Below are 14,345 nucleotides of genomic sequence, written 5' to 3' on the forward strand. Positions count from 1 at the left end.
TAACTGCTGTGGATCATCTTCCTAAATCTGTTTAGAAAAGGAGAGTTTCTTCTTCTTTTTTTTAATGTTTATTTATTTTGAGAGAGAGAGTGAGAGCACGTGCAAATGGCAGGGGGGTGGGAGTGTTGGGGGAGAGAATCCCAGGCAGGCTCGGAGCTGTCAGTGCAAAGCCTGACGCGGGGCTCGAACTCACAAACCCTGAAATCATGATCTGAGCCAAGACCAAGAGTCGAATGCCTAACTAACTGAGCCACTCAGGTGCCCCTAGAAAAGGAAAATTTCAAAGTAAGGAAGGAGAAGGATGGTGAATGTTCTCTAGGTGATCATGACATATAAACTGTATTTCTATTGTTCTGTTTTACTTCTAGCTACAAGAAAACACATGAAACCCTGAGTCACGCAGGGCAGAAGGCAACTGCGGCTTTCAGCAATGTTGGGACGGCCATCAGCAAGAAGTTTGGAGACATGAGGTACCATGGGAAAGAACCTTGGGAATGACGCTAAGCCTTTGGCCTTCTGAGGGAAGGGAAACTTTCTCATTGGCCGGTCTTCCTAATCCATTCTTTTTTAACTGGATTAAAATTTTTATGTGGCTGATAGTGATAGTGACTAAGATAAAATTTTTAATGGAAAGTCTTCTGCCCCAAAGTCGGGTTAGTGAGCCTGGTCCCAAAGATGCCCTCTCCATTAGGACATGACCTAGTAAAAATGGAAGATACAGGGTTCCTTTAATGATTAGTAATTAGTAATAATTAGTAATTAGGGAGGATTTCAGAAGAATGCAGCACACACAGAATTTTATTCATTAAAATTTAAACAGTAAGTTAAATATGTATTCAATGGAGTATGCTTTGATAAACTATTCTAGGTTTCATTTTTGTATACATTCATTCATCTAGTATATTTTTTCTATGCTAAATATTACATATTTATTCTGTTTTTCCCAAAAGGTACCATGGTAGATAGTCCTTGCATAATTTGGTTATTCTCAGTATTTCATTATCATATAAAGTTAGGGTGAACATCAAGATTTTGAACTAAGAAATAAATGTCCTCACTATAGGCACCAGAAAAACAATGTAGTATTGACCATTCTTATTTTTAATTATGTCTTCATAAGTTATCTCATATAGTGTTGTTACTTTCATTTTTTTTTTTGCTTGTTTAAATACCTATCAGTTTATTTTGAATTTGGCAATATGCTTAAGAAATTTTTCTTTATAAATCAATTTTATTTTTCTCCCTAGAAATCAAATTCATTTTTAAAAAACTTTTGAAGTATACATGTTAAATTTCTTTAAAAAAAAACTATGCGTATTATTTCACTGGATTCTTTAAACTATTACTTTCTTTATTACTCTGCAACTTCGCTACTTGCAGACAAATATTTATATCTTTGTGTTTATTTTGTTCAGAAATAAACTTTACTGGATTGTGTCAAGTATTCATGTGCTATCTTAACAAGTTGGCATTCATGAGGCTAGAGTTAAGTACATAGCATGAATCTGAGTACATTGTCTTATATTCATATTTATTAATAACGCAGTAATGAAAAGCAACTGAAATTTTTCAGAGGCTGCATGTGATGAATGGATAAACCTTCTGGATTATTAATTAACCCCATTATTACAAATAAAATTTGTTGTCTTGTTAATGGCACTAAAACATTTATCTAAACTAATTAAATAATTTTTCTAAACAGAAAATACCTTATTACCTGTTATAGCCAGGAAAATACATTGTGCCACGTTTATAAAATTTGTTCTCCACGTACTTAGTTGAAACCTTTCACTGGAACGCTAGGACCGCTGGAGTGTTATTTTCTCCAACTTAAGAGGACTTTATGAACACCTCTGACGCCTGTTTAAAGTGCATATTTCCATATTCCACCTCTTGGAGATTATGCCTCAGTAGGTCTTGGGTGGACTTTAGGGATCTGCATTTGTAACAAGCTCTTCAGTGGTTCAACTTTAGGTGGTCAGGTTATGAGGAAGCCACATTCACTTAGCTCACCTGTACCCAGGTGTTCTGTTATGAAAGGGGGTAAGAGTCATAATAAAAGTTGTAGAAGAGAGTCTGCCGTGTATTAAGCACTCAATAAATGTTAGGGGTTTTTTTTGTTTGTTTTTTGTTTTAGTTTATTTATTTACTTTGAGAGAGACAGCCAGGGTGAGTGGAGGAGGGGCAGAGAGAAGGAGAGAGAGAAAATCCTAAGCAAGCTCCATGCTGCTAGAGCAGAGCCTGATGCAGGGCTTGAACCCATGACCTGAACCGAAATCAAGAGTCGGATGCTTAACCGACTGAGCCACCCCTGCTAGTTTTTATCCTTACTAAGTGGCTGTCTCAGTTACAAGTGACCCCCACAAGATGGCAGTTAGGAAGTGTACATTAACAGGAGTGCACTGTATTTTGTAAAGGTTTTGGTAGTTTTCCTAAGTAGAAAAGAATGAAGACTGTTTCACATATGTAATATGTTAACCTATTCATGTTCATACGCTAATTGGGTATGACATCAAGGTTGTGTTAACTTCTTTTTCTTCTGTTTCAGTGTAGATTTGTTTTAGGGTAATGGATAGTCTATTTCCCAGAAGTTCCCAAACTTTTCATTAAGTGTTTCTCTATATAGAGGATACAACACTTTCATTCTAAACTGTGGCTAAAAATGTTAGTTAATGTACCCTATGTTAGTGGAGACTCAAATGTGGTCCTGTAATATGTTGTAGACTTTGCAAACGTAGGACCTATATTTTTCTCAAACTATAACTCTAACATTAAATATAATTGCAGATAAGTCCCTGTGAAATCAACAAGTTTTATGAAAAATTTTTAGTCTTAAATTATGCTAGAACAAATAATATATGTGAAAGTCATATTTGAAAAGTATTTAAATTTAGTGTAATAAAGATTCTTAAATGAGAAATTAGTAAGATTTTATTTTTTGTTTAAATTAATTTGCTAATTTATAAAATAATAGTAGAGAAATTTTAAAAATTTATCACATTTTACTTTGAATGCCTTTTTAATTTAAAACATTGTATTTTCTGGGGCTCCTGGGTGGCTCAGTCAGTTAAGTGTCTGACTTTGGCTCAGGTCATGATCTCAAGGTTTGGGAGTTCAAGCCCCGTGTTGGGCTCTATAATGACAGCTCAGAGCCTGGAGACTGCTTTGGATTCTGTGTCTCCCTCTCTCTGCTCCTTCCCCACTCACACTCACTCTCTCTCTCTCAGAAATAAATAAAACATTAAACATTTTTCTAAATATCATATTATCCTATATTCTTATTAGTTACACCGTAAAATTTTCTTGTGTTCTGGGAAAAAGTTTCTGAACTTGTTCAAAAAGATTGCCAGCAATATTCAGATCCTGGAAAGAAAAAGAGTACCTCTCATTTTTTTTTTAGTTTATTTATTTATTTTGAGAGGGAGAGGGAGAGAGTGTGAGTGGGGTAGAGGTGGCAGGGGAGGGGGTGAAGGGGGAGAGAATCTCAAGTGCTAAAAGCACAGCATCCAATGTGGGGCTCCATCTGAGGAAGCGTGAGATCATGACCTGAGCCAAAATCAAGAGTTGGACCTTAACCAACCTAAGCTCCCCTTAAATTGATATGTTTTCTAAAAACAAGTCATATTTTTCAAGCTAAGATTCTCCTTTTATCGTGATTGACATTGCCTGAAATCCCCATAGCCCCATCAATGGAACTGCCCCCCCTTCTCCACCTGTAAAATAACATTGTTAATAGATGGCTACCTAACTAAAATGCTTTCTGCAAAGTGAAAATGAGGACACATTTATGAAAGTACTCTGAAGAAATGCAAGCTCTTGGAATCATTTTGATAATAACACTGGCATCTTCTTGGAACTTCGCAGTTGTTTATTCAAATGGTGTGTGAACTAGTGGAGGTGAAATCTCTGGAGGAGGTATATACCTTAATAGAGTCCAACCATCTCTATAGATAGCTGTGAGAACAACAGAAGCACAACTTATAACAGGTTGGTAAAGTAATTGTGAAGACACATTAAAAAGTATACTCCAAAAGAGTAATATATGGAGTCGCATAGTCTTTGCTTTGGGGCTGAGAGAGGGGACAAAGGGCACTGTGGTCCTGTCTTTGCATCCTGATATGCTAACTCTGCTCCTGCTCTCTCCTGTGCTGCCTGGGCTGCAGGTCTCACTCCATCGGGTAAGCGCCGCCTCTGGGTCCCTGCCAGCTCCTTGGCTGTTCCCTTCCTTCCCAGAGCCCACTGCTTCCCTCCCACCGTGGGTGTGCTTCAGCCAAAACACTAGATCTCTTTTCCTGAGAGTGTTCATGACCAGGAAATTACAGAGTGCAGGGCATCTGATGGGTTTGAATTTATTTAAGCACATATTTGTATCATTTCTGAGTCATTTACACCAGTTTCGCTTGCTGAGCAATCTCTTAGGAATCCCTTCCTACATTCCCAATCGTTTCTGTGTTGGCAGGGGTCCTTAGAATGGAAAGAATTAAAAAAAAAAGCACAAATTGAGGTGTGTGTGTGTGTGTGTGTGTGTGTGTGTGTGTGTGTTTTAAATGTTTATTTATTTATTTAGAGGGAAATAGAGTGAGAGCAGGGGAGGGTCAGAGAGAGAGGGAGAGAGAATCCCAAACAGCCTCCATGCTGTCAGCAAGGAGCCCGACTCAGGGCTCGATCTCACGAACCATGAGATTATGGCCTGAGTTGAGAGATCAAGAGTCAGACAACTAACCCACTGAGCCACCCAGTCACCAAGAGTTGTGTGGTTTTATGAGACTTTAAAAAGTAAAATTGAGAAACAAAATTATTTTCTCTAGATTGTTGTTTTTCTGAAATTCTTATAACTGTTTCTTATGTGGATGGTTTACCTTCAACTTTCTGTTCCTTCTGAAGAGGGGAAAGGTTACCAGAAGACCACTTATGATAGGAAATGTGCAGTTGTCCAGTTAAGCCTTCTGTTAGGTGGAATCTTATTACACACTTTTGAGATAGGATATACTTTTGGGGGGGGGGTTTCCTAAGTAAACTGCCTGTATTTAAAGAGGTGAATTAGATTAATAATGCTGATGAATTTCTTTTAGTAATTCTTTGTTAAACATAACTTCTGAGGAAATGTTTTGCCTATGGTTTCTAAGTGGAGCGTGTAAGTAAGATCATAAGTACCCCCTGAATTTCTTTGTCCTTTTCTTTCTGAGTTCGAGTAAAGTGCTGCCCATACTAATGACTTCAGTGGATATTGTTGGGGAAGGGTGAGGAGTTTGATTGCTTACTCTTATCTTCTTGGGAGGAGAGAAGCAGGGATAGTGTTGGAAAGTGTGAAGGGGGAGTGCCATCCCAGGTAGTGTGACCCTGTAGTGCTCCCTCTCTCTGCCCAGCCTGATTTCTGAGTGGAACTCACAAAGGAATTACAGGCGATCAGAGAAAAGATGACTCAGCTACCATAGGATTAATAGAGAAGACCGAAACCCTTAGAATTCTCAGAAATATTGGTATTTGTACCAGATGTCCTGGAATGGATACTGAAGTCCTTGCTCCCATATTGAACTGTGCTGATGGTGTTTGCCTGCCATGTGTTTACTTGAATGTCTTATGTTAACTACATGTATTCCTCTGGAGAGTTTCTCTACAATGGAACGATTAGCTTTTACCTGCTGGGCTCTACTTCCTCAGTACAGACCTTCCTCTCTTTCTGAACAGAAGGGAGGGGAGAGGGAGCTGGACCTAGAGAGGGTGTCCACGGGCTCCTGGGCGCACCTGAGGAAACCAGACATTCTCCTCATCCTCAAAGTTCCCAGCCCACAGAGAACCCACAGGAAGTAAAATAACATGCAACTTGAACAGTGTACTCTTCTTTATGCCCTTGAAAGCTGACCGTGGTCCTTCCTACCCAACGAAAACAAATGTCATCTTGGTGGGGTGGGCAAGGAATACTTCAGACAGTTGAAATTGCTGTTTTAAGAACTGTGAAGAGGGAGTTTCTCATGTACTTATGTTGTGCTATCTTTTCTCTCTTTTTTTTTTCTTTTAATCTGCTTTTGCCCTGAAGCTACTCCATTCGCCATTCCATAAGTATGCCTGCTATGAGGTAATGTGTGTCAATTACTTTATATAATATCAATGCAAAATGTATGAAGTGTGACTTTATTGATATTTACTTTGTGGAGTTTTTCCCCCCTCTCAATATGAAAGGAAATCCCATGGCCTCCTGTATTCTCTTTTCTGATGGCCTTCAGGAGAAAAGGCTGAGGGTTCTACAGAAGGAGGGTATAATGGGCTTCTGCTTTTGACCACACTGGCTTAAATCCAGCCTCTTCTCATTTGTGTAACCTGAGACAAGTCACTTAACCTTCTCAACTTCCATTCTCTTATCTGTTCATTGGGAGAAATAAGACCCACTGCACGTGTTGTTGTGTGACACAAACCAAGTAACCTGTGTAAAGCACATTCTTAGCACTGGCCTGGATGAACACACCTGCAAAGGCGGAAGGACATTCTTTATTTCAGCAGAATTAAATGCAAGCCTGGGAGACAGTTGAAATGAAAGGAATAAGAGACCAGAGGGCTATGGTTGTAGAGAGGATATTAACAGGATTTTTTAAGGTAGATACTAAGGTGAGGTGTCTGTTGAATAATAAAATAATGTCATTAAAATTACTAACTGGATGGAAACCTCCGAGAAAGACATTCCCCACTTTGAGTTTGCATGGCTTAATTAGATAAAAGCACACTAATAGTAATAGGGCATGGAAGAATGAATGTCAGACTGGGGGTCAGAAGATGCAGATTGTAGCCCACTTCTGCCATAAATGAACTTGGCAGCCCTGGGAAAGTCACCTCAGTGATAGCAGTTTCTTCATATTTAAAGGAAGAGGCTGAAACCAGATTACTGCTTCCCCCACGGTGCTTGCCATGGGAGGGCTGCCGTGGGCTAGGCTGGCACGGTGGGGGGGTGGGTTGTGGGAGATCAGGCCTCCAGGGCCCTCCCCCATTACAGTCTGAACTATCCCCATGCTCCCTGCTTTATAGTGTATATTCATACCAAATCTGCATAGTTTGAGACCACCGAAGCCAAATTCTTTTGGGGTCATTTGTAGCTGCATATGACCTGATTAAGTCTGAGGAAATAGCTTCTCCCTGTTCTCTAGCACACATCCTAGTGTAATTTAATTACAGGAATGTCTGTTTTATTATCCTGATGATGTTTCTTCCACACTGGGGTTGTATAGTTACTTGAGAAATTCAGCCGCAGTATTTGATTTCCCTAATTTGGTGGTAAATAGAAAGCATAGATTCAAGATTGCCTAGTCTATCTTTGAATGACTTGCTCCCTGTGGCATAAAAACACGCAAATTGAGTAGCACATACTGCAGCCCTGAGCTCCTTTACATGTCCAATTCTAAGTGTAGGTGTCCAAAGAAGGGCTTGACAAAAATTAACATGGTTTTGCTCTATGAACCCATCTAGTGGCTTATGTAGTCCTCATGCAGATGTAGTCTTATTGGCTTATGCAGATGTAGTCCTCATGATCTTGCCTGAAATTAACTTAAAAAAAATTTTTACTCATCTAACATGTACCCATGAGGCATTAGGCTGAATTGTCTGACCACCGCAGGCCTGTTAACTCATCAGTGATAGGCAGGCATGTAAGCAGGCTTGCCCAAATAAAACCCACAGTGGAAGTAAAGTGCCAGTGAATGTATACTCTTGAGTCATTCAGATATAAATTTGTTAATATTTCATAATGAAACAGCAATATTATGGAGGATTACCCAAGAATTTGACTTATACTTGCATTATAGATAAGATGTGAGATCATAAGGCCCTGTAAACTCACTGTTCTTAATTCATACAGTATGAATGCAGATGCATTTCTGACCATCTGGAGTGTCACAGTTTCCGGAGATAATCTCTAACAAAGACAAATGCACTCCAAAAACATATTATGTACATTAGTTTCCTCTTGATAGTATTAGAGCCATGCTTCACTCCACACCATACAAAGAAGCCCATATATTATAGCCATTCTCCCTTATAAAATTCCTCTAGGCCATTCCTTTTGTTTCAGTTCTTTTGCACTCAAGACAGAATAACGGGCAGCTTATTAAAGTTAGTATCATTCAGTTGAGTTATTTGACTTGAAAATGATGACAGTCCTTGTGGCTGAGTGCTTACATGAATACAAGAATTCAGATACATTTTTAGTTCCTTCTTATTTCCTGTTTCTTTAGTTAGGGATATCATTTTCAATGGTCATGGTGTCATTAAATCATGATGTCATGTGGCCAAATCCAATATAGGAAACTAAAAAGCACCAAATGAAGTATCTAACGCTTAAAGTAACAAGATGGTGTATATAGATTATTTAACACAATGAATGAGTCACAAATAAAATGTCAATAACTGAAAAGATTCTGTTTGGTAAGAGAACAAAAAGTATATCCTCTTTACGAGGAAAAACAATGAAAGCATTGACGTTCAGAAACACCACTTCATGAAAATTGACGAAGTGATTACCTTTTGAGGCATGGAAAAGAAAAATTTATGAACATTTTTTTTCCTGGAGCTATTTCTGTCTTCTCTCACATTTACTGAAATAAATAACTTTAAAATTCCAGGGGAGACAACTCTAACACAACATTCCTCAGATAGACTTTCCATTGCTTACCAAAAAAAAAAAAAAGTTGGAAAAAGGAGTACTGTGCTAGAAACAATTAATTAGTAAATGACAAATTAAGCTATCACTCCTTTGACTCATTAGAAATGATTTCCAGTGCCCCTTGAAATTATTACAGTTGTGTCATTAACAAAATGCTGTACTATTTATTCTACAGTTGATTATCTGAATATTTTATCTAGAAAATGTCCATGTCAGGACATGGCTGTGGTACAGAGATGATGTTTACCAATAAGAACAGAAAGCCACGGTTTCTGCAACCAGCACAGTTGCTAAGACAGCGAGTCTTTGGGGCTGACCTCTCTTCTTTTTTTGTTATTTTAGGAATTCTCCTACTTTCAAATCATTTGAGGAGAGGGTTGAGACAACTGTCACAAGCCTTAAGGTACAGATGAAGTGAATTTTGTGTCGTTGGGTCCGTGAATCAGGACAGCATTAGTCACTGCTATGGTTAGTTCCGAAGGCAGGGCCGCCAGCAGGAAGGCAAACTTGCACAGAGTCCATCTTTTTCTTTCCATATGAATCTGTCAATAAACCAGTACTGAACGGTGTTGCTGTGCCCTCACAGAGTTGTTCATGTAAGCCGTTCAGGGGTGATTACTTGTTGGAAGTGAACTGGGATTTGTGTTCACGTCTTGAACTAAGATTAGAACTAAGATTACTAAATTAGAACTTAGTGGTACCCCCGAAAACAGGTATGTAAGAGAGGATTGTGGATAGGATAAAGGATATGTGAATTCTGGATTTAGAATGCAAGTGGAAGGTCAGTAACAACTCAGAGCCCCTCCAGTTTGCACACGGGCTAGCAATAGTGAACTCGACTCCACGCGTTATTCTGCCTTCCACCTCCTGTCAGACACCTAGACTTGTTTCCTCCATTCACACACTGAGCACAGCACAACAGGATTATCATGGAGGGAAAATAAAGCTGAGTCACAAAATGCATAACTTTGTAATAACACATTTGATTTCCAGGTTTAAACTGAAAATATGTCTGTTTCATGGGAGGGGCTAAAAAATTTCATTTGAATATATTGTCTGAGCATAGGTAGGTTAGTCTACAGAGGAAGAAAGCACAAATAAAATCAATCTAGGCTTAAAAGATAGAGAACTTTCAAAACAGGAAAAATCATTGAAACTACTAAGATTGTTTATTTAAACAATGACTTAAATACATCTTGACGCTATTATCACTATTTTGTAGACCATCCATTTCTGTATTTCCCTAGCTGGGAAAATGAAGGATGCAGATGATCTTTAACCAGATCAAAAGCAGGTATATGCACATGCTGATTATCCAGCTGCCTCTGAATTCTCTGCCACCATGTGCTGCCCGATAAGCCTGTGAGGCTGGAAGGTCTTCCTCCTATAGGATCTCGAAGAGTCTTTCCTCTTAGGGAAGGATCTTCCACACAGTCTTCTACTTCTACTTTATTTAGCCTGTGATTAGATGTTTATGACCCAAGAATGAGATTGTTACTCAGCATTTACCAGCAGTTTGTAGTTGTGTAATTTCACTATCCCTCTTGTCAACATCATTGCTTATTGGGTGTATAGGGACCCGTAGGAGCCATTACAATTGCCCCCATGGGTAGGGAAAACTTTTGATAAGAAGGGCCAGTGTGGTTCCTTGAACATTTCTCTTGCTAAGATATCAAGTTTCAGAACTAAAGGTTCAGAAAATCCTAGGAGTTAATTTCTCGGCATTTGGTTCTCAGCCTCAGACAATCAAAGGGAGATGGATTCTGTTACTTGTTAGATAAGTTCTGACACAGGTTTTTAGGTTTTCTTTAGAAGAAGGAGATATGAAGAAGCAAAAGAAGAATAAAGAACAACCTATTTCCATTTGCTTTTAGGAAACTCTGGTAAGCTCGCAGCTCACATATCATTTGTTTGGTCCACACTCTGAGCTTCTCACTTTTCTCACTTCATGGGGATGGAAAGTGGAGAGCCTGCCTCCTCCTTCAGACAAGCACAGAACTAACTCAGCCGACTAGATACTAGCCTGTGTCAAGACTTTCTTAAAGTGGATTCTGTGTCTGCATGATTGTCCCCGGGATTAACAAGACTCACATGCCACCCACTTCCTATGTCACAGTCAATGCCTACTTCCTCTTTTTCTGCCCACCCAGGCAATGGAGAATAAGCAGCTAATAATTGTGCTTTGTGTAAAACTTCCCACTCATATTCAGTAATTGCAAATTGCTCATTCTTTTTTTCCTCCAGACTAAATAATACAGGTTTAACCCTTCTTTATCTAGTTTCTTTGCCGTATAGTTTACTTTTGTGTTCTAGATTTTCTTCAAAACTTCTGTAACTTTCTTCAGTTATGGATCGTGAGGCTGTTTCAGCTGACTCACAAATCAGTAAGGATGAATCAGTAAGGGCATTCCTTGTAGGTTTATAGTCTGCAGTTCCATTCACACACACTGCTTTAGGCTTGATTTGTAAAACACCACATGAAAGAAGTCATGTTCATGTGTGTGTTCTGTTAGAAATAATGTTCTGCTGTGAAGAGAGGTCCGTTCTTGCATCTTCCAGCACAAGCTGTCACACACCAGGTGGCATTTATATCCAATTGATTGTTCTTCCCTTTTTTTTTTTTTTACCAAGTTCTGTAGATAGTTTGATTTTCCATGAACATTTTCCCAATGCATCATAATTATGTAAAATTTAGTCCTTTTTGCCTACATCATTGATGGCATTATTTGATGACATATCAGCTGATTTCACCTGTACACTTTGTATTTCATCTAAAACAAACAAGCAAGCAGACCAAAACCCAGCTCCTGTGAAATCATATTTGTTATATTCTGCCATGTTCCAGTGAATAAGCACATCCCTTCCAACCATTCTAATCACGTAGCCTTCCAATCATTCTTCGAACCATGTCAACCACACCATATTTTTAGCACGCCTCTTTTTGATGAATACATTGCATGGCCTGATTTAAAACCTTAAAAAAAAAAAAGACAACATATACTTATTACTTCTTGGTGTCCTCTCAACCAGCCATTTTATTATTAGAGATTAGGAGGCCCGACACCATAATTCAAATAGAATTGTATGCAAACAGCAATCATAGTTTTGGGGACAAAGTGACAAATGCTTGGATTAAGAGTCCAGAAGATGTTTATTGTTCACATCTTTGCTGAAGCAACTCCTCACCTAAAGTATTGCTGTGTGCACTCATTCAACCCACATGGTTAGGACACCCCTTTATTCCACTCAACCCACATGGTTAGAAAACCCCTTTATTTCATTCTCCTTTTTGCCAAATTTGCTTTATTTCAAAACGATTCCCTCCTTTATTTTTCTATTTTGATTTGAGAATATCAAGAAGAGAGGAGAGGAGAGGAGAGGAGAGGAGAGGAGAGGAGAGGAAAGGAGAATGCAACAAAACCCAACAGAAAATATCAGTACTTGGTATTCACCTGATTCAAAACTGTGTATGACTTCTGTTGCAAAACTGAATACAAATACAATAAAGAGGAGAATGGGAACTATTAAGAGAGTAGATTACTCTTGTTTCTCTCTGGAAAGAAATAAACATAGTGAAAAAGTACCAAGTTGAAAGAACGCCTGCTTCTTCCCAGTGCTGAGATGACCCAGAGTGGGGGAGGAATCCATGCTCAGTGCCAGAGGTCTGCAAATGAAGGCCTGTGGGCCAAATCCAGCTGGTTGCCTATTTTTGAATGGCCTGTAAGCTAAGAATGGTTTTTATCTTTCTTAATGGTTGAAAAAAAATCAAAGGAAGAATGCTATTTTGTGATGTGTTAAAATTACATGAAATTCACATTTCAGTGTCCATACATACAGTTTTCTGGGAAAGCAGCCATGCTCATTCATTTATGTGTTGTTTTTGGCTGCTTTGTACAATGGTTGATTTGAGTATTTGTGACAGAGACGATGTGATTCCTAAGCTTAAAATATTTATTATCTGTCACTTTCTGGAATGAGTTTTCTGACCCCGAGCGTGGTGGTAAATTCAACTTAGGAACTGAATTTAAAGAGGCAGAGAGGGATTTTAGTGACAATTGGAGAAAAGTGTGTGCTTGTTCTGCAATGATTAAACAGCTTTTAAAACCTGGTTAAGTTTTTTAAAGGGCAGACCAGGCAGGAAGCGGATACATCCCCCAGTGTGGCTTATGTTCCTGTGAGTGAGTGATCACTTTGGTGGCAGTGAGGAGTAGTCAGCATTTTGGGAAAAGCAACATTTTCTATTCTGTACCTTTCTTTTCTTAACGTGTTTTTCCATATTGTTGATAGTTAAAGGAAACCAATGTGACCATCAATAAGGCTTGCATTAAGCATTAAATACTCTTTCAAAGGACTTTTTATGAGGAATTTTTCAAAATACTTTAACCATATTTCTTATAAATTGATTTCTTCCTGATTCTATTCTTATTACCAGTAACAAGTACATGAAAAGGGAGCCTCCTAAAGCATCATAACTTTGCATTTCAAGGGATATTCCTCCTATAAGGGCAACTGCCTAGAAAGATGTGAAGGGGCCAGAACTTAAGATTTGAGTCCTGTCTACCTCTCAGAGCAGAGACCAGAAAGCATGTTCAATGCAGCCGCTTTTAAAAACACATTTGTCAGGAATCCAGATCGCCTTGCTAAATCCCAGCAGAAAGCCTCAACTGAAGTCACTTAAAGATGTTCATACATTTTTTTAATTGAGGGAATTTATCTAAAATCCGGTTACATTTTGATTACATCTGTTCTCAGGGTGAATGTGTAGACAGTGTAAATCCACAGATCTGGATATGCTCCTGAAGGGATTGAGATTCTTAGATGTAGACGGGATAAAGAGGGCACTGCTAAAATTGTACAAAATTGTGGAGTTTTGGATCCTATCCCAGAACCCAAGTATAAATGGCATTCTAGCACTCTTAAAGGAAATTACTCTACACCCTTTACGTCCCTTTGCAAGAAAAAAATATATTTCTGAGCTTGAGAGTAATCCGTCTTACAGGAACATTGCAGACCCGATGAACTAACGGCACGCTTGCGTCTCTGCCCATTTCAGACGAAAGTAGGCGGGGCGAACCACGGCGGAGGCAGCTTTGAAGAGGTGCTCAGCTCCACGGCGCACGCCAGCGCGCAGAGCTCGGGGGGCGGGCCCCGGCGGGCCGAGGAGGAGGAGCTGCAGTGCTAGGGCCGCCCCCTGCAGCCGCCGCCGAGCCCCGCCCCCGCCCAGCGCGCCCTGGGATGCGGCGACCAAACACCCACTGCGAAAAACCCAGGCCTTGACCTGTTCTTCGAATGGCCCCACCGCGGAGTTTCATAAAATGATTTCCATTTTGTATCTGTGCTAATGAACCACTTGACCATCACACTTAAGTATTCGTAGATTGTCATAATTTAAAATATCCCCACTTCAGCAGGTACACAATTGGCCATACCTTTGTCTTTGTGTAATTCAACCTGTATTTCCCGTAGCTATTAATGACCTGCTTTGATTTTTGCTTGGACTTACGATGTGCATGTTTTTGAAGGCTGAGGGTGAGCACCCCGTTTCAGTTCAGTCACATGGGCGGGATGGAGCTCTTTCTGAGAAGTCTGCAGCAACGGGATGGACTCACTGCAAGTTTCATCAAACTGCTTGTGATCGCCCTCACTTGCATCAATTATGTATGTTTATTTAAGCAATTAAAATCGATTTTAATGATGA

The 14,345-nt window shown here is 39.3% G+C and overlaps 1 protein-coding gene across 8 annotated transcripts in view; it reads left to right on the forward strand.

Annotated features, from left to right (window-relative positions):
- The window catches only part of TPD52L1 (TPD52 like 1), a 108,518-nt gene extending 94,173 nt beyond the window's left edge, over positions 1 to 14,345 (forward strand). For 3 of the 8 annotated variants that reach the window (XM_045499465.1, XM_045499462.1, XM_045499464.1), the window contains exons 4-8: positions 369 to 470; positions 4,164 to 4,178; positions 6,038 to 6,076; positions 8,990 to 9,050; positions 13,701 to 14,345. In XM_045499465.1, the coding sequence (XP_045355421.1) occupies positions 369 to 470; positions 4,164 to 4,178; positions 6,038 to 6,076; positions 8,990 to 9,050; positions 13,701 to 13,829 (346 nt within the window). In that variant the 3' untranslated portion in view covers positions 13,830 to 14,345. Of the gene's footprint in view, positions 1 to 368; positions 471 to 3,864; positions 3,908 to 4,163; positions 4,179 to 6,037; positions 6,077 to 8,989; positions 9,051 to 13,700 lie in introns of those variants that run through there. The other 5 variants (XM_045499463.1, XM_045499466.1, XM_045499467.1 and 2 more) reach the window with 5 other exon arrangements.

Source organism: Leopardus geoffroyi, chromosome B2 (assembly GCF_018350155.1).
Source record: "Leopardus geoffroyi isolate Oge1 chromosome B2, O.geoffroyi_Oge1_pat1.0, whole genome shotgun sequence".
Taxonomy (NCBI): Eukaryota; Metazoa; Chordata; class Mammalia; order Carnivora; family Felidae; genus Leopardus; species Leopardus geoffroyi.